This window comes from Antennarius striatus, chromosome 12 (genome assembly GCF_040054535.1).
Source record: "Antennarius striatus isolate MH-2024 chromosome 12, ASM4005453v1, whole genome shotgun sequence".
Classification (NCBI taxonomy): Eukaryota; Metazoa; Chordata; class Actinopteri; order Lophiiformes; family Antennariidae; genus Antennarius; species Antennarius striatus.
In genome coordinates, this window is record NC_090787.1 from 1,861,058 (window position 1) to 1,882,883 (window position 21,826).

Consider the following 21,826-nt stretch of genomic DNA (forward strand, 5'->3'; position numbering starts at 1 on the left):
CTGAGTGAAATAAAACATTATTGCTCTTTGGTTTTTCATTTAATTAGGACAAGCTACTTGCAAATACAATATGAAAGAAATTTCCATGTAACTATACATACACTGCATTTAACCTTTAAATCTGAACAACATTAGAATATTTAAATGAATTTAACATTTATGAAAGAACACTAATTCTATGAAAGTGGAGGTCAAATTCAAGGATTTCAGATTTGACCAGATGAGTTTTCCAGGTAAGAACTTTCACAGGGAGGGAATGTTTGTATAATTTTTAACAACTTTCATCCCATGTATAACTGTATCATATCTTATTCAATTACTACCAATGCACTTTTTATCTGCCAAAAGGAAGGAAGGACCTGCAAAAAGATTTCTCAGAGTCTGAGGCTCATAAGGACATCGGTGATAACTTATCTATTAATAACGTGACAAGTGATCAATGATTTCAACCACTACCACTACCCCTCATAACTTTGTATACAATTCTTACAAATAATCTATTTAAAGTTATTATCGAAGATGATAATAGGTACAGGACATTTACATCGAGTCAGGGAACATCGTCCGCTGCCATTAATGTCACAATAGTCCAAAATTCAATGAAGTTGATGTGGAAAGTTTTATATATTGACTTTTATTAACTTCCAGCAACAGGAACATACAATTTGTTATTTTAAATGCCACACAAATACTTATATTTTTCATGCATAAAAGAATTTGCCCGGTACTTGACAGTTTACATGTATATGGATAATAAATACTTTATTGATCACAAGGGAAATGGTTAACCTCTACATTATGCTGGAATCACAGGAGTTAGGTTGCAGGATCTGAAGTGTAACAATGAGTTTTATTGATTTCCTAAACCAAGGATAGAACAAAGCATAAACCACTGGATTTATACAGGAGTTAAAATAAAGTAGCCAGAGACCAAAAACTGAAACCTCCTCACTGGATGAATAGTCTTGGCCTGCAAAAGAAGGATAAAAATATGGACAAAAACACATTATAAATAATGCTACAACAATACCAAGAGTTCTGGCTGCTTTTCTCTCAGACTTCTTAGTGACACAAACTGAACGCTGTTGTGTAACAGAGGTAACATGAGACCTCATGGCTCGGGCCTGAGACACAGCCACCACGAAAACTCTCAGGTACAAAACTATGATTACAGTAACGGGGCCAACAAAGGTCACCAGATTATCAACAGCTCCACTTATTATGGAAATTACAACAACACACTCTCCATAACAGGAATTATACCTATCTGGATTATTTAGGAAGTCCATCAGTATCACACCATTATAGAACACAGAACAGGCCCAACACAGACCAACACAGAGTTCAACTCTTCTTACAGTGACTTTTCTGGAGTAACACAAAGGGTCACAAATGGCCACATATCGGTCGACTGATATGAGCACCATGTTTCCTACTGAGGCAGAGGTAAGGGTAAAAGAACAATAGTTAAACACTCCACATATCACAGTCCCCAGTATCCAGCAGCCCCCTGTCTGGAGGATTTCAATCGGCATCACCAGAAGTCCAACAAAGAAATCTGAGACAGCCAGCGAGAGGAGGAGGAGGTTGGTTGGTGTGTGGAGCTGCCTGGAGAAAAGTAATCAATATATTTTCATATGTAATGGTGTCCATTTACAACATGGTATAGAATATGCAACATTACTACTGATTGTAATGCAAAAATACTTCAAGTTATTATTTTGGGTTTATGCCTGAAGTGGGAGATCGAGATGATGACCAGCTGGTTGAGAATCACAGTCACCACAGAGATAACAGACAGCAGGATGTAGAGGAAAATGGTCTCAGCACGATTCTGCACTGGCTTCCTACAGGAGGTGTTGTGCAGTTGTGGAAAGCAGAAATCAACTTCCTCAATCACTGCCATGATCAGAGAGAGGAAGGAGATGAAAAGATTAGGAGCGCTCAGATTTCTGACTGAATAAATAAAGCTACACATCCAGCTCCCCCTCCTCCTAAAACTGTCCCTTCATTGTGTGATGCAATGAGCCTGCCTCGTGATGATGATGATGATGATGATGATGATGATGATGATGATGATGATGATGATGATGATGATGATGGACTGAACATGAGGATGTTCATTGTAATTGTATTTTAGTCAATTTTTTGGGGGGAAAAAAAGGCAAAAGAGAACAAAAAAGATCTTCTTTTCCTTTCGGTTTTTCCCTTCAGGGGTCTCCACAGCAAATCAGTCTCCTCCACCTAACCCTGTCTTCTGAATCCTCTTCTCTCACACCAACTACCTTCATGTCCTCTTTCACTACATCCATAAACCTCCTCTTTGGTCTTCCTCTAGGTCTCCTGCCTGGCAGTTCAGAACTCAGCATCCTTCTACCAATATATTCACTATCTCTCCTCTGGACATGTCCAAACCATCTCAGTCTGGCCTCTCTGACTTTATCTCCAGAACCTCTAACATGTGCTGTCCCTCTGATGGACTCATTCCTGATCCTATCCATCCTGGTCACTCCCAGAGAGAACCTCAGCATCTTCATCTCTGCTACCTCCAGCTCTTTCTCCTGTCTTTTCCTCAGTGACACTGTCTCTAGACCAAACAACATCGCTGGTCTCACCACAGTTTTGTACACCTTTCCTTTCCTTTTAGCTGAAACTCTTCTATCACACATCACACCTGACACTTTCCTCCACCCGTTCCATCCTGCCTGGACACGCTTCTTCACCTCTTTTCCACACTCTCCATTGCTCTGGACTGTTGACCCCAAGTACTTCAAATCCTCCACCTTCTTGATCTCTTCTCCCTGTAACCTCACTATTCCACTTGGGTCCCTCTCATTCACACACATGTACTCTGTCTTACTGCGGCTAACCTTCATTCCTCTCCTTTCCAGGACAAACCTCCACCTCTCTAGCTTGACAGATGTAGCTCATTAGCATTTAATGGCCAGACAAAAAAAAAAATCAGTTTCTAAGGAAAGTTCATTTTGTGTGACTTTTAGACGGCTGAAATTCAGGACCACGGATAAAGTTTGGGGCAATTTATTTTGAATCAAGTGTAGCTGGACACTGTTTGAAATTGATCGAAAAGAGTTTATTACGGGACCTTGAAGTCGTTATGTGTGTAATTAGGGTGTTATGGTTTTGGTTCTCCTGTGCATGCTGTGTGGCTGTTCTTGTGATTTCCCCTTTTGTTTTTTCCTGTCCTTCCAGGACCTGCAGGGCTGGTGTGTGGAGGTGGCGTGACAATGAGGCACACCAGGTCGCAATCAACCCTCTTCAACCTCTCTATAAAGCTGGTCCTGACTCTCAATACAGTGCAAGATAATTCCGGGTCCACAACAGTCTCCTGTCAGCCTTAACATCAGGGTCTTACATCACGACTAAGCCTCTGTTGAAATATGTCCAGTCTGAGTCAATTCATCTGCAGACATCTGCTCTCTACAGTTTTATGTCCATTGGCAAATAAATAAAACTCTTTGCAGATAATGTATTTATTGAAAAAGAGAAATTCCACAACAGTGCTAAAACATTACTACCGTGCCCAGTCAATTGAAATATGTGAAACATGACCGATGGACAATGTAGTGCACATGATTACTATTCTGATAACTTACTTGCATTAAGTAAGTGAAATGCAGCCCCGTCAGGGCAAGAGCCAGTGTCAACTTTAGGCCAGTCCCAATCCAGATAAATGCAGAGGGTTGTGGCAGAAAGCAAATCTAGTGTAAAACTTTGCCAAAAAAATATAAGCATTCATCTAAAGAATTCCATAGAGCATCAGATGTGGTCCAAGTTAAAAACGTCCGTCAACACCATTAACGTACAGGGTATCAATTGAAATCCAGCTACTGTGGGTCAAAGACAAAGGAGAGATGGCCAGTGGATTCTGAGCCAGAAAGAGGAGAGTAAAGGAAAGCCCCAACATCTGAAAATGGGGACTGATAGAAAAAGTTAAGGAGTTACGGAGTCCAAAACAAAACAATAACAACTTCGAACCAATCATGTCACAGGCATTTAGCATAGGGCAGTAAGGACTGGTGGGATATGGTCACTTCTGTTAGTGCATGTTACAGGTCAAGCAGCTGCATTATCGATAACATGCTGTCTGCAGCAAGCAGAAAATTAATTATGCACCAAACTGCTGTGAGTTTTAATAACTTGTCTGTTTTATTCTCTGCTCCTGTGATGATCATGCAAATAATAACATAACTACTGATGAAGATCATTGTTATTGTATTATAAGTAGCAGTAGTATATATTCGTACATTTTTTTTCATGATAAACTTTTTAAAGTTATTATTGAAACTGATAATAGATGCAGGGTATTCGCATAGAGACACGGTACATCCTCTGCTGCCATGAAAGTCAAAATAGTTATTAAAACAAAAATCAATGAAGTTGATGTGAACGGTTGAATACATTGACTTTTATTAATTTCCAGCAACAGGAACATACAATAGATATATTTTTCATGCATTAAAGAATTTGCTCAATACTTGACAAATAGATGCAGGATAAATACTTTATTGTTCACAAGGGAAAATAAGAAATCCCTACAGTATGCTGGAATCACAGGAGTTAGGTTGCAGGATCTGAAGTGTAATGATGAGTTTTATTGATTTCCTAAACCAAGGATAGAACAAAGCATAAACCACTGGATTTATACAGGAGTTAAAATAAAGTAGCCAGAGAGTCACAACTGAAACCTCCTCACTGGATGAATAGTCTTGGCCTGCAAAAGATGGATAATAATATGGACAAAAACACATTATAAATAATACCACAACAATACCAAGAGTTCTGGCTGCTTTTCTCTCAGACTTCTTAGTGACACAAACTGAACGCTGTTGTGTAACAGAGGTAACATGAGACCTCATGGCTCGGGCCTGAGACACAGCCACCACAAAAACTCTCATATACAAAATTATAATTACAGTAACTGGGCCAATAAAGGTCACCAGGATATCAACAGCTCCATTTATGAGGGTAATTACAACAACACACTCTCCATAACAGGAATTATACCTATCTGGATTATTTAGGAAGTCCATCAGTATCACACCATTATAGAACACAGAACAGGCCCAACACAGACCAACACAGAGTTCAACTCTTCTTACAGTGACTTTTCTGGAGTAACACAAAGGGTCACAAATGGCCACATATCGGTCGACTGATATGAGCACCATGTTTCCTACTGATGCAGATGTAAGGATAAAAGAATAATAGTGAAACACTCCACATATCACAGTCCCCAGTATCCAGCAGCCCCCTGTCTGGAGGATTTCAATCGGCATCACCAGAAGTCCAACAAAGAAATCTGAGACAGCCAGGGAGAGGAGGAGGAGGTTGGTTGGTGTGTGGAGCTGCCTGGAGAAAAGTAATCAATATATTTTCATATGTAATGGTGTCCATTTACAACATGGTATAGAATATGCAACATTACTACTGATTGTAATGCAAAAATACTTATTATTTTGGGTTTATGCCTGAAGTGGGAGATCGAGATGATGACCAGCTGGTTGAGAATCACAGTCACCACAGAGATAACAGACAGCAGGATGTAGAGGAAAATGGTCTCAGCACGATTCTGCACTGGCTTCCTACAGGAGGTGTTGTGCAGTTGTGGAAAGCAGAAATCAACTTCCTCAATCACTGCCATGATCAGAGAGAGGAAGGAGATGAAGAGATTAGGAGCGCTCAGATTTCTGACTGAATAAATAAAGCTACACATCCAGCTCCCCCTCCTCCTGTAACAGTCTCTTCATTGAGAGATGCAATGAGCCTGCCTCCTTATGATGATGATGATGATGATGATGATGATGATGGACTGAACGTGTGGACGCATATTGTAATTATATTGTACTCTCGTTTTTTGACAAGGGGAAAAGAGATAAAAAATAATTCAGTGAAATTCATAAAAACCCAATTTTTTTTAAAATATCAGGTTGTGTGATTCTGAAACTTGAATGACAGGCAGCAATACACATGCAGACTGGAGGCAACATGGGAAAAGTTTGCATCTTCATTAATTTGATAGATTGAGGTTGTATTGAGAGATGAGGCCTGTAAGACAAGTGTATTACTAGGTGGATTTTCTGAAGTAGCTAGCAGGCTTCATCTTATTAATACAGACCCTTTCCAAAAAATTACAATACGATAGAAAAGCTTATTTATTTCTAGAATTCCATTCAAAAACTAAACCTTCATAGATGAGAAATTCAGGGCCCACAATTTAAACAATTTCAAGTAGTTATTTGTTTATTTTTACATAAGTTTGGCTTCCAGCTCATGACAGACATTGATATAGGAATTCAAAAAAATAGAATACCGAAAAGAAATCATCTTTTACTTCATCTTTTGCAGAAAAAAAAAGAAGAAATTAAGTTCACATCAAATCAATTAAAATTTTACACACATACAGATACGCCATGTTTTTATCCTATTTACAGTTGCTTATACAGTTGCAAAAACATGCAGCTGGTCACACCAACTTGCCTACAGGGGCCTGTACTCACTAATATGTATGCACGTGTTTGAACTACTAACTAGAGTGTGCTTTCTTAATTTCCCTTAGGGGATCAAATTAGTATATAAAATAAAATTAAAAAAAGAATCAAACCAGATATGATATAACACAGACCAATATAGAGTTCAACTCTTCTTACAGAGACTTACCTGGAGTAACACAAAGGGTCACAAATGGCCACAGATCGGTCAACTGATATGAGCACCATGTTTCCTACTGAGGCAGATGTAAGGATAAAAGAGCAATAATGATCTTATCCGGTCCAGCCGCCTTAGGGAGCCTCCGCAGCATTGTCGTCACCAGGTCTGCAGTGATGACTGTCTTGGTCGTGGTGGGAGCAGGAAGTCGTGGCGAGGTTGGAAGTCCAGTGGTTGAGGTGGGGCCGTTGAGCTTCGCTGCTCTTGGAATGGGCTCGGGAGAAGTGGCAGGGGCAGGGGTGGAAGGAGGAAGGAGAAGTGGCAGGGGTGGAAGGAGAGGAAGCACAGGAGGAGGGAGCATCAGTGGAGCAGTCTGCAGGGCCGGGAGAGGCCTGGGACAAGGATTGAAAAAGCTGTTTAGTCCATTCATTCGTTCACTGTTCCCCTCCACAGTGCTGCGCCCTTTCGCGTGTCCGGTGATGTTTCTCATCCCATTCCAGACCTTCCACACATGGTTGCGCCCCAGCTGCTTCTCCAGCTTCCTCCCGTATGCCTCCTTGGCCTTCCTCAGCACCTTCCTAAAACACGCAAGAATTAAGGTTTTCCCAAAGTCCTGACTTAAATCCCATTGAGAGCATGTAGACAATGCTGACGAAACAAGTCCATGTCAGAAAGCCAACAAATTTAACTGAACTGCACCAATTCTCCAATTCTGTTAAGATGAGTGGTTGACTTCTGGTTGAATCTCAAGATTAGCTTCAACCAGAAGCTTGCCAGAAGATAATGGACGGCTCGCAAAAGCACCTAATTAAAGTAAAAATGGCAAAGATACAAGTAATCAAATATCAGCATTGCTGTATGTATATTTTGACCAAGCCGATTTGGTACTATTTCAGTTGACACATAATAAAGTCATAAAAAAACCTAACTTTATGAATGTTTTGTGATAAAGAAGTCTCTGTTCCATTCACTCTGTCAGAGAAAAGTCAGAGTTGTAGAAAAAACTGAAAACTCAAGACAGCCATGACTGGATGTTTTATGTTTTTTTACAATTCTATGGAAACTTCTGACCACAACTACTTGTTTCAATGAAACAGGCTACCTGTGTGAGTGAACATTTTATGTCATGGGCGTCTAGCTAGGTGAAATGGATAGTCTTTTAATAGATTCTTATTAATTTTATTACATGTAGATTTGCTTAATACAATGTTATAAATCACTTACATCAATTATGAAAACCAATCAATATAATTACAGTCAGGCCAGGTACCGTAAACCCTGTAGACGGTACTGCCTGCGCAGGGGACAGGTGTCCAGCGACTAAACTGGCGACACCACCTAACACCTTGTGCTGTCCCGTGCGGTGGGTGGATGTGGGGGCACCCTGGAAGCACCAAAAACAATAGCTCCAAAATAAACCCCAGCTGCTGTTTTGCGGTTACTCTTTTGAACTTGCTGAAGAACTTGCTGATTGAGCAACAGCTTGTTCTTCAGAGGACCAGCCCAGGCTAGGCCACACATCACTCTAATCCCCTAATCCCTAATCCCCCTGGCGTTGTCTCCATTGTTACTTGTGACAGAAGGATGCCAATGAAGGGGACGGCTCGGTTGTGTCCTTCTCTTAACAATCACTTGTGAGCAAGAGGAAAATCAGATAAAAGTAGTATTTTTTAACTCTTGATTTAGGAAAAATCATGATTCATTTCCATTTCCTCAAGTAACCCAGATCATACTTATCATGATTGTGGCACAGGGGAATTCAGGACTCAAATGTACAACAGAGACCAGTAGAAATCCGAAAGGCAGGTTTATTATCAGGATGAAGTCAGTACAGAGGAAGACAATTAAAATCAGGCAGAAGTGTCCAAAATGTAAGGCATGGGCAAAAGACAGGCAAGGAAGACTATGACTGAGGTGTTCTCTGGTAACTTAAACCGATAGTATGAAGTATGTATTTAATGTTTTCAGCTGCTGCCTAATGGAAAGGATTTCACACCCATGAGAACATAATAACTGGAAAGAATTGTTAAAAATGAAAGAATAAACATTCAAATCAAATTAACTTAATGATTTATAATCATGTATTATATGAAATCAGTCTTGTTTGCAAGCCACATGATCCGTCACATGTACATGTCAGTGCATATACTGTATATCTACATAAAAACAGTTTAGCGTATACTGTATGCAGTTAAGGATAAACACATTTTTCTTTCACGTATTTGTTCATAAAGTAAAACAGACAAGATCATTTTCTCCTTCTTAAAGAACACTCAAACATCTCAGTTTAATGATAGTACTTTAACGTCACGGGAGCCAGGCTTCCATATCTGAAAAGTCAGGATGAGTCGAAGAGATTTTCGAAACCAGGGGTAGAAGAAGGCATAAATAACAGGGTTCAAACAGGAATTAAAATGTGCCAGCCAGATGTCAAAGGCTGCAGATGAAGCACTGACTGATATCTCTTCCCCTGTTAGAGCAGGGTAGAAGTATGGACAGAAGCAGATCAAAAAAACAGCTACAACAATACCCAGAGTCCTAGCTGCCTTCAACTCTGCCTTTTTTGCTATTTGTACCCCTGACCGTTGTAATGGTACAGCAGCATTATGAGCCCGCACAGCACGAATCTGAGACAAAGCCACCACAAATATTTTCACATACAGAGATATGATGATGACAATGGGTATGATAAAGGTGAACACAAGATCAATAACTCCCGCAATGTTATTAATTACAACCACACACTCTCCCAAGCAGCTGTTAGACTTGCCGGGTTTTTCCAGGTGATCATTTAAAAGGAGAATCCTGTAGATAATAGAGCAAAACCAACACAGAAAAACACAGATCTCTGCTTTTCTTTTAGTAACTCTAGCCGTGTAATGCAGAGGATCACAAATAGCCACATAACGGTCAAATGATATGAGCACCATGTTGGCTACTGAGGCAGAGGTTATGATGTAGTCTACGACATAATACAGAGTGCACAGGATGTCACCAAGAAACCAGCAGGTCTCAATGTAGATGATTTCAACCGGCATCAGCAGGAAGCCCACCAGGAGGTCTGACACAGCCAGGGACAAGAGGAAGAGGTTGGTGGGGGTGTGAAGTTCTCTGAAGAAGAAGAATGTCATCATAGTACATATAAGACAGACATTACTGGTATACTTGTATGTAATTTCATCACTTTCAATAAATGCAATTGCAATTGGAGACAATGCAGTCTGTAAACTCATAAACAACCACAGATTTAGCATGACACCCTAAGTACCAAATCAGAACATTGTCCTCTAAAAGCCAGGATTGTCATACAACATAATTCATACAACATAACGGAACATTTTAGACGGTCATATCTGCCTGAAGTGAGTGATGGAGATGATGACCAGCAGGTTAAGAGTCACGGTGGTCAGAGAAACACAGGAGAGAAGGACATAAATCAGTGTGGCTTGAGTTTGAGGATGTGCTGATATCCTGCAGGAGTTGTTCAGGTGTTGATAGCAGAGTTCACCTTCGTCTATGGCTTCCATCAGAGAGAGAAGCTGCTGCAGCAGCTTTCTGGCCTGAACTATCTGCCACACAGTTTTTAAGTGTTCTCTTCCCCGATTTCCCTCCTCCTTCTATCTTGATATCATTAATATCATGATTTTTTCATCATTGTACATCCCAGTTTTTTGTTTTTTGTTTTTTTTTCTCTCTATCATTATACTCTAAACCCTCTCAGAGTCAATATTACGGCAGAGCAGGTGAGCAGAGCTCCGCCTTGGTTGCCAAGCCCATAAATAAGTGTATTATTTTTAGTTTTATTGAAGTCCCACAACAAACACTTTTTTAATTCTTTAATTTCTTTAATTTTTTAGACCCAGTGGCAAATATCTTTCGAATAGTGTAAGCCTTCGACCATTGGGATCCACCGCCCAATGTTTGAATATGTTATATACCCTAAGTCTACGGTGTGTTCAATGACTGCAGTCATTATTAAGGGTCATAAATCAAAACTAAGCCTATGTTGAAATACGATGTCTGAATAAGTTTGTCATCCACAGAGATCTGATCTCTGAACTGCTTTATGTACATGTGGATGCAAAAAACAAACTCACCTGATTGGTGTTGGTGGGTAATGTCTTTTTTGAAATATCAAATAATTCATTTTATATAAATATAATCAACTTTTATTTATATAGCACTTAATCTCATCAACAGACATTTCAAAGCGCTTTTGCAGACAGAGAAACCCAACAGAACCCTCCAGAGCAAGCAAAAGCGACAGCGGCGGAGGAAAAACTCCCTCTTTGAGGAAGAAACGCTGGGCAGGACCCAGACTCTGGTGGGCAGCCATCCGCCTTGACCGGTTGGGTGGAAAAGAAATACAATGTGGATAGGGACTAGGGCAAAGGAAAGAGAGAGAGGAACTGTGTGGCAGATAAGCCGGATAGAATTGCAGTCTAAAGTTTGGATCCAACCAATGAAGTGAGGGCAGGATTATCAGGCCTTCAAATCTCTAGTCTTCTATACTTGTTCCCCACCTGTCAAGTAGAAGCACATAGACAGCAGCAGTATCTTGCAAGCATGTGAAGTATTAATGTGGTATGAGCAAAACAGCAAAGAAAGAGAAATAACAGAAGCTCCTAAAGTACTTAATGTAACTCGCTTTAATGGGAGGGACAGGAAAATCTCCATCTAGGCCTGTAGCAGCTCATCAAAAGGAACCCATGTTGTTCCACATTGTAAGCTTTATCGAACAGGAAGGTTTTCAGTCTACTCTTAAATAAGCTAAGGGTGTTTACACACCAGACCGAGGCCAGGAGATTGTTCCAGAGTAAAGGAGCCAGATAGCTAAAGCTTCTCCCTCCTGTTCTACTCTTTTAGATCTGATGGGTTACCAAATCTCCTGCATCCTTAGAGCGAAGAGCCCTGGGAGGGTGATGCACTTCAATGAGACCTTCAATGTAAGACAGAGCCTCACAGTGAACAGGTTTGTGCGTGATCATGACGATCTGGAATTGTATTCTAGATTTTATTGGGAGCCATTGTAAGGATGTCAGGACAGGAGAGACGTGCTCTCTTTTCCTGGTTTGAGTCAGTAAGGGGTAAGGCGGGATGTGTTCATGTGTTCGTGTTTGGGGGAAATCAAAAGTTCAAAAATGGGTATATTAATTAAAGTGCAAAGCGTGCAATGAGAAAAGAATTAGCTAAGTTATCATCTTGTACATAAAGCTATTACTTAGTCTACAGTGGTAACAGATGAAAAATAAATAAGTATTGCATCATGTTTTCCACAAAGTTTTTGATTAGCTGCCACTTTAAGCAACTATTGCAACATGCATTGGGTTGCATCACAAAAGTTTTAAGAATATGATGTAACCTACAAGTAATGTGTTTCTTACACAATTGCATGATGTTTTGATGGAAATATTATGTTTGCTTGTCATCATTTGACACAAGTGAAAAGAGGTGTGAAAACTTTCTTTGCTTAACATCCATTAGGAGTCGATAATAGGCTACACGGTGGGGACTGCTCAGTATCTGGAGACAAATTAAATGGGATAGAGTGTATGTTTGTTTTGTGAAGCTGCTAATTGCATAACGCCCTCTGAGATTATGTACAATGAAGTTGTGTTTTCCACCATGAAGCTCTCAGCTCTGTGAACTTTGTTGTGTATATTTAAGTCCATTATATTAACCGCAATATCACTGTAAATATTTCTTAAAAATTTATTTTCAGTGGGCTCAAAATTCTGGTGTGTTCAATCAAAATAGTATTCTTAATCATTTGAATCAAAACATTAACTTAAGTAACAGTCATGACAGCAAGGATGAAACATTAAAATTTAAAATATACTCATGTTTTGACAAATCTTAGATGAAGATGCTTTAGTTGCTACTCGGTCTATCTGCAAAAATGTTGATCAATTCATGAACTAGAAGGAAAATCGGAGAATATACCAGATCAAAAGTTGCAGTGTGCCCAACGACAACAAGTAGGCTTAACCTGTAAAATTTCAACCACAGTATCTTATTTACCATCTGCATGTATATCTGTGTAATCTGTTTCAGTGTACCGTATGACCTAATGTTTCCTCTAGATTTCTTTTAGGCCTGGCAGCAAGAGATGATAGAACCTAAGTGAGCACCACATTTTTAATTTCAATTCCAGGTAAAACCTTAAAAACAAAGCAATTAAAAGAAGAGCATACTCAACAAACTAAATTTATTACACAAGAGGAGAAAACTGCACAGTTTGGTGGAGCATGAACAGTATTCTGGCCTCTTATGGTGAAAAGAGTGATAAGTTGGTGGGGTGTGACCTATGCTCATGAGCTTTGACTAACAGATCGGGCAAAGAGCTCTGACATGCAAAGAGAGAGAGCATGATGTAGAGGCCCTTAACATTGTGAAGAGTAAGTTCAAGTTGTTCAGCCATGTGAATAGCAGAACACATCCCTTTGAAACCCATAATAGGCTCGTGACTTACTAGCACACAGTTCTCATCTGGCCAGGATGAAAATTGATCAAATAGTATTGACAGGCCTCAGGAACTAAATTCTGTATATATTTTTTTTAAAATCTCTTATAAGAAAATGACAAAATGTAAAGACAAGGAAATTGGCGTTGGACTTGAGGAAGACCAATGGTAGGTAATTCCTGTCTCCATCCAGAGGGTCAGTGTGGACGTTGTGAAGGACTGCTAGTACCTGGTGGTGAAAACTGATAACAGACTAGAGTAGAGGAAGCACACACATGTCCTCGATGAGAAAAGCCAGAGCGATCTTTTTGCTGAAGAGGCTGAGACCCTTTAACTTCTGTCAAACTGTATTGGGAATGTTTTACCACTCTGTGGTTGGCAGGCCTTTCTTTTACATGCTGTGTTATGCAAAGGCATCAGACTGATCTGCCAACAGACCGATCTGCATGAGTGGGGACATTGTTAGGACAAAGTTTGCTTTTGATAGTGGTGTTGGAGGACACTGTCCAAGTTAAGTGTCATCTTGGACAATGAGCATCGCCTGCTGACAATTCATTGATTGGATACAGGAGTTTATTCATGCGAAGGATAAACCTTCCTTAATGCGTTACTGAGCACCATAGGAAATTCTTTGTGATTCCTGAGATGCAGACACTCTCATTATTTAAGATCAGGCTTAAAACGTTTCAGCTGTAATAGTGTTTTTGAAATAACCAACTAGATGATGGGGAACAAGTATAGACGAGAACAACCAGGGGTCGGTGAACGTAGCCTATGATTCCCATCCCCACTTCAGCGCCTGGATCAGAACTCCTAACTAAACATAAAGACGTTGACTCTATCTGGCCTATCTGACATTCTGTCTCTCCGTCTCGCTCTTTCTCTTGCCCTATCCCTATCTCCATTGTACTTCTTTTCCACCCAACAGGTCAAGGCGGATGACCCCTCTCCATAGTTTGGGTCCTGCCTGGAGTTTTTTCCTCACTGAGGAAGTTTTCCCCACCACTGTTGCTTATGCTTCTTCTGGAGTGTTCTATTAGGTTTCTCTGCCTGTAAAAGTGCTTTGAAATGTCTGTTGATGTGATTAAGTGCTTTACAAATAAAAGCTGATTGACTGATTATGGTAATCATACTCCAAGCTACTCTCTGACCTCTCTCTCTCTCCCAGTCTCTATTCATACCTTACTAACTCGACAGCTTCCCTGGAGTCTCTGTGCTCTCTGCCCTCACAGATTGTTTTCAGGTTCACTCCTCATCTGTCCATCCACTGTAGACCTGCTCCTCAATTCCCACCAGTACCACCCCTCGTCTATCCATCGGCTGGGGTCCTGCTTCCTTCTTCTGTCACCATCATACATTCATCCACGCAGCTGTAATAGTGTTTTTGAAATAACCTGACTGGAGTTTCTTCCTCAATGTGGGAGTTTTACTATTTTAGTCTTCATTTCATCCTCTGCTTCTGTACGAACCATGGTTCTCATGTCAGTTGATCACTATATGACTATTTGTGACCCTCTCTATATTACTCCACCAAAATCACTGTGAGAACAGTGATAGTCTGCATTTGCCTTTGTTGGTTCTTGTTGGTTTATAACATTCTCTTCATTGAATGATAACCTAAATAAACTCGACAGATATAGTTCCTGCCTAGGACAGTTACTTTGATAAGTCTGTTTTAGAACAGGATGAGGATAGTGCCAGATGAACCAACATGAACTGTCAGTTGCAATAGAGAGGACTGGAAATGCATAAATATTACCACCAGCAAAAGTCATAGACAAAGATTTTTGCTCCTTTGCTGGAAATATTCACTGATCATTAACTTAAGTTTACAGATAAGTCAAATCTGTTAACTGGCAAGGAGAAGTGACTTGACTCTGATACAAGAAAAAGGTTGTTGGAAAGGAGATATCACCTATAGAAGGTGTACTGCACCTTTGTGGCTTCCTTTCCCCCAAGAGAATGGATGGTAGTTAATGCAGAAGACATATCAGCTGTACAGAGAGAGCTGAGTAGCCTTTCTTTTCCTCTTGTCTTTTCTCTGAAGATGAAAATACTGGACGAAAGTGAACTTTGCTTTCCTGAGCTTTCCAACATCTCCTGCAGGAAGCCAAGGCTCTCTCACCCCGAGATGGTGGTAACTTACATTATGTCGTACGTTACGCCTGTGATCATTGTGATTCTCAACCTGTTGGTCATCATCTCTATCTCTCATTTCAAGTAATTATCTTGTGAAAATTACACTAAAAAGTAGTTCATTGATAAAAATAGTAATGGTGTTTACATTTATAAAACATAGCTGTTATTTTACTGTTAGATTGCATCTGCCATGTGCTGCTACGAGCAATAACACACATGATGATTTCTCTCAATGCAGGCAGCTCCACACTCCCACCAACCTCCTCCTCCTCTCCCTGGCTTTTTCTGATTTCTTTGTAGGTCTCATGTTTATCCTCCATGTCCTCATGGTAAACAAATGCTGGATGCTTACTGAGATTGTGTGTGCGTTTTTTAGTATTTTAGACTTCACTTCATCCTCTGCTTCTGTAGGAACCATGGTTCTCATATCAGTTGACCGCTATGTGGCTATTTGTGACCCTTTATATTACTCCACCAAAATCACTGTGAGAACAGTGACAGTCTGCATTTGCCTTTGTTGGTTTTGTTCTTTTGTATATAACATTGTCTTAATGAATGATAACCTAAATAAACTAGACCGATATATTTCCTGCTTAGGACAGTGTGTGATTGTTATCGATTACATTGCAGGAGCTGCTGATGTTATTTTTACATTCATTGCTCCTGTCACTGTCATCATAGTTCTGTATATGAGAGTGTTTGTGGTTGCTGTGTCTCAGGCTCGTGCCATGAGGTCTCACATTACATCTGTCAGACTTTCAGGTACTGTGTCTGCTAAGAAATCAGAGCTGAAAGCAGCCAGAACCCTTGGTGTTGTTATTGTTGTGTTTCTAATATGTCTTTGCCCATATTTCATTTCCTCTCTCCTCATTCAGGAAGAGTTGTTTAATGCTACATCTTTGCCCTTACAAAACTGGTTTTTTTACATAAACTCTTGTTTAAACCCAGTGATCTATGCTTTCTGCTATTCCTGGTATCGCAAATCTATTAAACTGATTGTAACGTTAAAGATATTTGAGTCTGATTCATGTGAGGCCAGCGTTCTATAGACAATGTAGATAGATGAAATATATATGTAATGTGAAATTATTATTTTTTGTCAGTTCTTCAGTTCAGAGTTCTTCAAGAGCAAACAGTACCACCCACAATAATGTGGAAATGATTTTGTTTATCAATGAGTATTTATCGATATGTATAAAAATAAATATTTGTGATCTATTTAGTATGTCTTTTTTTTTTGCTTGTTTATAAAAGACCACATGAATTTCTTTTTTTTTTAAAGCATTTTTTATAAGAAGGTGCTCTGAGCTGCGTGTTGCTGTGTTTAGTAGTGAAAGTTTTCATCAGCAGCCATCTGATATCAGTATGTGGCAGGTTTTCTTTGTTGTTTTTTGTTTTCCATGCAGTGCTGGCATCTGCAGAAATCCTTACCTGCTATTAACATTGATGGGACAGGGACTGGAGATTGTGGCACTGACCTGCTGATGAGTGGATTTCTGTTCTGCCAAATAAGTCACAGACGTCCTTTCAAAGTTTAAACCACCGCAAAGATCAGTTTGTTTGTTTTTTATCAGAAGTGTTTCAGTAATATGTTGAACAACAGGACAAAATTTCATGTAAGAGAATCAATTTTCTCTGTTTAATTGATCGCATGCTTCAATTAAAAATCATTTCAAAATTGTTTGATTTCATGTCATTTTTAATATCAATATACGACATTAATATTATTTACCCCCTACCGGACTCAATTTGCACCATCATTATGCTCATTTTACCCCTACCCTGGGGAAATTTTGCCTTGGAGATAACTTTTTTTTGATAAGTCTGCAGCCATCAGCTTTTCCTCTTCCTCCAGTGGATCGATTTAAACACCTGTGGATAAACATAACCTGGACAACTCAGAAACTACACAGACAATTATGTAACTAGTTTAAAATCCAATTTGCTTTTGTCAGCTTTTATGCCATTGACTGTTTTTTTCTACACTCTGACACTCTGCTCGTAAGATATTCTGCGTAATGGCAGACGTGGCCAAATAGTGTTGCTTTTACATTTTCTTCACACGTTTACACATCCACTTAAGGTTGTTAGTTGTTATTCCAACAAAATAGAGGAACAGACACGACAAGAATGCACTGAGAAGTGCAGTACACGTATTTGATGTCATAGTAACTATGAAGGTTTTATTTTAATGTGGTTAATTATACCACGTGGCAGAGTGCAGAGATCATTTCCATACCAGTTCAAATGCGAGAACGCATATATTTTTTGTGAAGGAACAACACTCAGTTTTCAAGAATGTGTGCGTAGATGGTAGATATCCCCTTTACTGTTGTGCAAAGCCTGTGCAGGTGAGACTGAAGCAAATGGGAGAGAGGATCTGAGCTCACCTCAGATCTCAGTTTGCTGCCAGATTGTCATTTGTCACCAACTCTTCAGGTTTCTTGGTCCTTTTTGCAATTTTGCTTGTTTCTTGGATTTTTACCTGTTGGTCGGTCCATCTGAAAAATGTTGTAGAAATTTTTGTTTGATTAAACGATGAATGTGGACTTGTCCCCTGGTGTCCTGCATGTGGTCCTAATCTCACCCCTAACATATTTTATATTATTTTTTTCCCCCACTAGCTAAATAAATAATTTTATTTGCTTTTAATAAAAGGCCAAGAAAAAAATAACAGCTCAGGGAAGCTTGTTGGATTTTTATTATTTAGTGGTTTTCTTGCCTATGGTTTAGAAACAGAAAACAAATGGCAAGAAATAAGACTTTGAAATCTTTGAAGGAGAAGTTATACTGTATGTGTGTATTTGGGCATTAATATTTATGAATAAAATAACTACAACTATAAAATTGCAAGTATAATTTCAATTTTTGGATATGTGCTGACATCAGACATGAACATGAGCTATTGGAACACAGTCGGTGTGTAAGGTAACAAAGAACTCAGGCTCAGGAACAGATCTGGATTCAGGCTTTTTTTAACTTTATTTATTCAGCCAGTGGAGAGAAAAAAAATTGTAAAAAATATTTTACGGGTGAGGTTAGCACCCACATGCAGAACACCATGCAGTCCACATTTATCGGTTAATCAACCAAAAATTTGTACAAGTTTCAGATGAACCAACACAGAAGAAACAAGCGAAACCTGAAGAGCAGGGAGAGTTGGTGACAAACTGGCAGCAAACTGAGATCTGAGTCGAGCTTAGGTTTGTGGAGCCTGATTAGAGATGGGAAACAGGAGGCTGTAGCAACACAGGTGACCTGAATGAGTGGATGGAGTGTGAGTGAACCCAGGATACAGAGGACAGGAGGGAAAACTGGAACTGGGACCATGACTGTACACCACCTGCCTCCCATCTATAATTAGGCTTCACCAACTTAATGTTTGTGGTCATATATTGTTGTGGATACAGTTAATTAAGTTAACTATAACTGTGTACAACTACAGAATTCCAAGTATAATTTTAAAAAAATTGACATCTACTGAGAGAAGATGTCGCTTATATTAACTCTGGAGGGTTCTGTTGGGTTTTTTTGTCTAGTAAAGCGCTTTGAGATGTCTGTTGCCATGATTAAGACCTTATAAATAAAACTTGATTGATTGATTGAGAAAACATCAATGAGTAATAGTAGCACAGATTATGAGACTCAACTACATGAACAGGAGGTTTTAAACTGCAGTCAGTTTGTGGGTAGAACAAAGGTATTGAAGATATGAATTGAAAAAAAAATCAAGATAATGAATTGGATTTCTATGGAACTCTCAAGTAATCAATCAGTTAACTTTTATTTACATAACGCTTACTCACATCAGCAGATATTTCAAAGCACTTTAACCCTAACCCAACAAAAAAACAAAACTATCATTTCTATGACTAGATTCACTCAGGCCATTGTTTCCTATCGGTTGAGCAATACTTTGACAGCAATGTTTGCACAATGGACAATCAGAAACACAATTACAGTACATGTCCTGTCAGCTTTTATCTCTTATTTCATTGAAGACGCCTTACATGAAAGTGTTGACTGCTATGAATTATGACCTCTCCTATTAGATGAGCAAAATGCTGAGGGTCACAGATGAGGTTATTAACCCATTGTATAATAACTATAATAAGAGCGAGGATTCCTTCTGGTGCAGAGGTAGTGGTTATGTCTAAACATCTATAGAGTTCTTTGGCATGAGAAATAAATGAAATACAGTGATATACATGTGTTCAGACCCAGATCTGTTCCCGATAGTTTTAAATTCAGTGACATTAAACATTTTAACACAAAGTCTCTACAGCACTCTGGCCTCACAGGAGTCAGACTCAAATATCTTTAACGTTACAATCAGTTTAATAGATTTTCGATACCAGGAATAGCAAAAAGCATAGATTACTGGGTTTAAACAAGAGTTAAGGTAGAACAACCAGCTCTGTAAGGGCACAGATGTAGCATTAAAGAAGCTATTTTCACCCAGAAGAGAGGAAATGAAATACGGGCAAAGACAAGTCAGAAACATAATTATAACAACACCAAGAGTTCTGGCTGCTTTCAGCTCTGATTTCTTAGCAGACACAGTACATGAATGTGTGACAGATGTAATGTGAGACCTCATGGCACGAGCTTGAGACACAGCAACCATAAAAACTCTCATATACAGAACTATGATGACAGTGACAGGAGCGAAAAAGGTAAAGAATATGTCAGCAGCTCCTGCAAAGGAGTTAACAACAATCACACACTCTCCAAAGCAGGAAATATATCTGTCTAGCTGTCGAAGGTTGTCATGGATTAGGACACTGTTATATAGAAATGAACAGACCCAACAAAGGCAAATACAGATTGTAACTCGTCTCTCATTGATTTTGGTGGAGTACCGTAGAGGGTCACAAATAGCCATATAGCGGTCAACTGATATGAGAACCATGGTTCCTACTGAAGCAGAAGTGGTGGTGAACTCTAAAATAGTATATAGAGTACACATGATGGCACCGAGAACCCAGCAGCCATCTGAGATCAGGATATGGAAGCAAAACAGGACACCAACAAAGAAATCTGAACAAGCCAGAGAGAGGAGGAGGAGGTTAGTGGGTGTGTGGAGCTGCCTGCATTGAAGGAAAGAAATCACAATTATTAATTGTGTTGTAAAAAAACAGACCTAATCTAATCTAAAAACAGCAGTCATTACTTGAAGTGAGAGATGGAGATGATGACCAGCAAGTTGAGAATGACAGTGACCAGAGAAGTTAAAGGCATCACAATGTAAATCAGCACAGCATCAGAGTGTGGGTGCTTTGGCCTCCTACAGGAAGTGTTGAAGAGTTCAGGAAAGCAGAGCTCTGTTTCATCTTGTGTCTCCATCATTAGAGAAAAGGAGAGGCTACTGAGCTTTTGCAGACTCTGAGATCAAACCTCTCTGTACACCTCATCTAACCCTTCTTAACTCCATCCCATCCATGTATCTTGTACAACCAGTTATCCTTTTCTGGGTTACCATGACTTCAGCCTATCCCAGGAGTCATTTGGTCTGATGTGTATGGCTTACCTTAAACAGATCACGCCTGATCGCCAAAGATCTCCAAAGATCTCAATATTGAATAATGCTGCTCTTTCTGACCACTACTGTGTTTGGTTTAAAACGATCACTCTTGCTAATCCTAAGCAGAGGTAATCAGAAAGTGTTATCTAAAAGATAAGACGTGTACATCAGCATCCATCACCTACCATGCCCTCAGCTCTGGCTGATGAACTTGTACAGGGTTTTAGTTCTAATGGAATGACCGTAATAAATTCCATTATCCCATTAAGAGCAAAGTTCGACCAGGGAGGAAAAAGTCACGCTGGAGAAATGCCCCACTGTTTAATTCAGAGAAAAGAGGGTAAACAATCAGAATGCAAGTGGTGTCAAATCAAACTCCAGGTACAGTATATTACATCTATAAAGAGAGTCTGGAGAAGATAAAGAACTTTTTCCGAAATTACCAATAGAAACAGTAATAATGCCTGCTCACTCTTATTCTGTAGTAGACTAACTGACAAAGCCCCAAACCTTACTCCTTCCTGAACCCTCCTGTCCACTAGTCATGGAATAATCTTTTTCTTTATCACACACAAAATATTACTGATAAGACAAACAGTTTACAGCTCCAGCTCAGGAAATGTGCCTTCCTATCCTCTAGTTAATCTCGGACATTTTAGTCTCCTAAATCATAAAACTCAATGTCTCAAAATGTGCAAAATGTGCCGTCTTGAAATTTTGCCCTCAAACTTTTTTAAAACTGTGCAGGACTGCATAGCTCTGGATGTACTGTGGTGCAGATAATAGATATGTCTCTTAAAGCAGGTCAGTTTCCTCAGGCTTTGAAATCTGTTGTAATAAAATGACTTAAAAAGTGAAATTTGTATAATACAACAATTAGTAACTATAGGCGAAATCTGACGTTTTGTAGAAAATCATTGAAAGGGTTATTTTCCAGCAGATTTGTGCTTTTATGATGCAAAACAATTTTTTAACACATTTCAGTCTGGATTTAGACCACTGAGACTGTACTGTATCAAAGTCTTAGACAAGAA

At 39.4% G+C, this 21,826-nt stretch overlaps 5 protein-coding genes across 5 annotated transcripts; 1 reads left to right on the plus strand and 4 right to left on the minus strand.

Moving 5' to 3' along the window:
* Window positions 1–791: 791 nt before the first annotated feature.
* LOC137605249 (trace amine-associated receptor 13c-like) lies at window positions 792–1,906 on the minus strand. The gene is made up of 2 exons (XM_068329772.1): window positions 1,734–1,906; window positions 792–1,608 (listed from the first exon to the last, which is right to left on the minus strand). Exons 1-2 carry the CDS (start codon window positions 1,904–1,906, stop codon window positions 792–794), a joined length of 990 nt encoding a protein of 329 aa, XP_068185873.1.
* A 2,647-nt stretch (window positions 1,907–4,553) lies between these two features.
* Window positions 4,554–5,662, minus strand: LOC137605278 (trace amine-associated receptor 13c-like). The gene is made up of 2 exons (XM_068329826.1): window positions 5,490–5,662; window positions 4,554–5,370 (listed from the first exon to the last, which is right to left on the minus strand). The coding sequence occupies exons 1-2, from the start codon at window positions 5,660–5,662 to the stop codon at window positions 4,554–4,556; spliced, it is 990 nt and encodes a 329-aa protein (XP_068185927.1).
* Window positions 5,663–7,100: 1,438 nt separating this feature from the next.
* LOC137605490 (trace amine-associated receptor 13c-like) lies at window positions 7,101–10,209 on the minus strand. Its single transcript, XM_068330205.1, has 4 exons — window positions 10,024–10,209; window positions 8,967–9,777; window positions 7,937–8,050; window positions 7,101–7,244 (listed from the first exon to the last, which is right to left on the minus strand). The coding sequence occupies exons 1-4, from the start codon at window positions 10,191–10,193 to the stop codon at window positions 7,101–7,103; spliced, it is 1,239 nt and encodes a 412-aa protein (XP_068186306.1). The 5' UTR covers window positions 10,194–10,209.
* Window positions 10,210–11,537: 1,328 nt separating this feature from the next.
* On the plus strand, window positions 11,538–16,317 carry LOC137605491 (trace amine-associated receptor 1-like). Its single transcript, XM_068330207.1, has 3 exons — window positions 11,538–11,612; window positions 15,177–15,349; window positions 15,507–16,317. The coding sequence occupies exons 1-3, from the start codon at window positions 11,538–11,540 to the stop codon at window positions 16,315–16,317; spliced, it is 1,059 nt and encodes a 352-aa protein (XP_068186308.1).
* Window positions 16,318–19,547: 3,230 nt separating this feature from the next.
* On the minus strand, window positions 19,548–20,614 carry LOC137605397 (trace amine-associated receptor 13c-like). The gene is made up of 2 exons (XM_068330067.1): window positions 20,442–20,614; window positions 19,548–20,358 (listed from the first exon to the last, which is right to left on the minus strand). Exons 1-2 carry the CDS (start codon window positions 20,612–20,614, stop codon window positions 19,548–19,550), a joined length of 984 nt encoding a protein of 327 aa, XP_068186168.1.
* Window positions 20,615–21,826: the final 1,212 nt, after the last annotated feature.

What these genes read in the sequence shown, in the direction of transcription:
- LOC137605249 (XM_068329772.1), bottom strand. Translation starts at nt 1,906, where the DNA reads ATGGCAGTGATTGAGGAAGTTGATTTCTGCTTTCCACAACTGCACAAC. An exon ending in ATCTCGATCTCCCACTTCAG is followed by an intron (nt 1,609 to 1,733) that starts GCATAAACCCAA and finishes ACTTTTCTCCAG; the next exon opens with GCAGCTCCACACACCAACCA.
- LOC137605278 (XM_068329826.1), bottom strand. Translation starts at nt 5,662, where the DNA reads ATGGCAGTGATTGAGGAAGTTGATTTCTGCTTTCCACAACTGCACAAC. An exon ending in ATCTCGATCTCCCACTTCAG is followed by an intron (nt 5,371 to 5,489) that starts GCATAAACCCAA and finishes ACTTTTCTCCAG; the next exon opens with GCAGCTCCACACACCAACCA.
- LOC137605490 (XM_068330205.1), bottom strand. Translation starts at nt 10,193, where the DNA reads ATGGAAGCCATAGACGAAGGTGAACTCTGCTATCAACACCTGAACAAC. An exon ending in ATCTCCATCACTCACTTCAG is followed by an intron (nt 9,778 to 10,023) that starts GCAGATATGACC and finishes CTTCTTCTTCAG; the next exon opens with AGAACTTCACACCCCCACCA. An exon ending in CTGGCTCCCGTGACGTTAAA is followed by an intron (nt 8,051 to 8,966) that starts GTACTATCATTA and finishes TGGTGCTTCCAG; the next exon opens with GGTGCCCCCACATCCACCCA.
- LOC137605491 (XM_068330207.1), top strand. Translation starts at nt 11,538, where the DNA reads ATGGGTTACCAAATCTCCTGCATCCTTAGAGCGAAGAGCCCTGGGAGG. An exon ending in ACTTCAATGAGACCTTCAAT is followed by an intron (nt 11,613 to 15,176) that starts GTAAGACAGAGC and finishes TTTTCTCTGAAG; the next exon opens with ATGAAAATACTGGACGAAAG. An exon ending in ATCTCTATCTCTCATTTCAA is followed by an intron (nt 15,350 to 15,506) that starts GTAATTATCTTG and finishes CTCTCAATGCAG; the next exon opens with GCAGCTCCACACTCCCACCA.
- LOC137605397 (XM_068330067.1), bottom strand. Translation starts at nt 20,614, where the DNA reads ATGGAGACACAAGATGAAACAGAGCTCTGCTTTCCTGAACTCTTCAAC. An exon ending in ATCTCCATCTCTCACTTCAA is followed by an intron (nt 20,359 to 20,441) that starts GTAATGACTGCT and finishes CCTTCAATGCAG; the next exon opens with GCAGCTCCACACACCCACTA.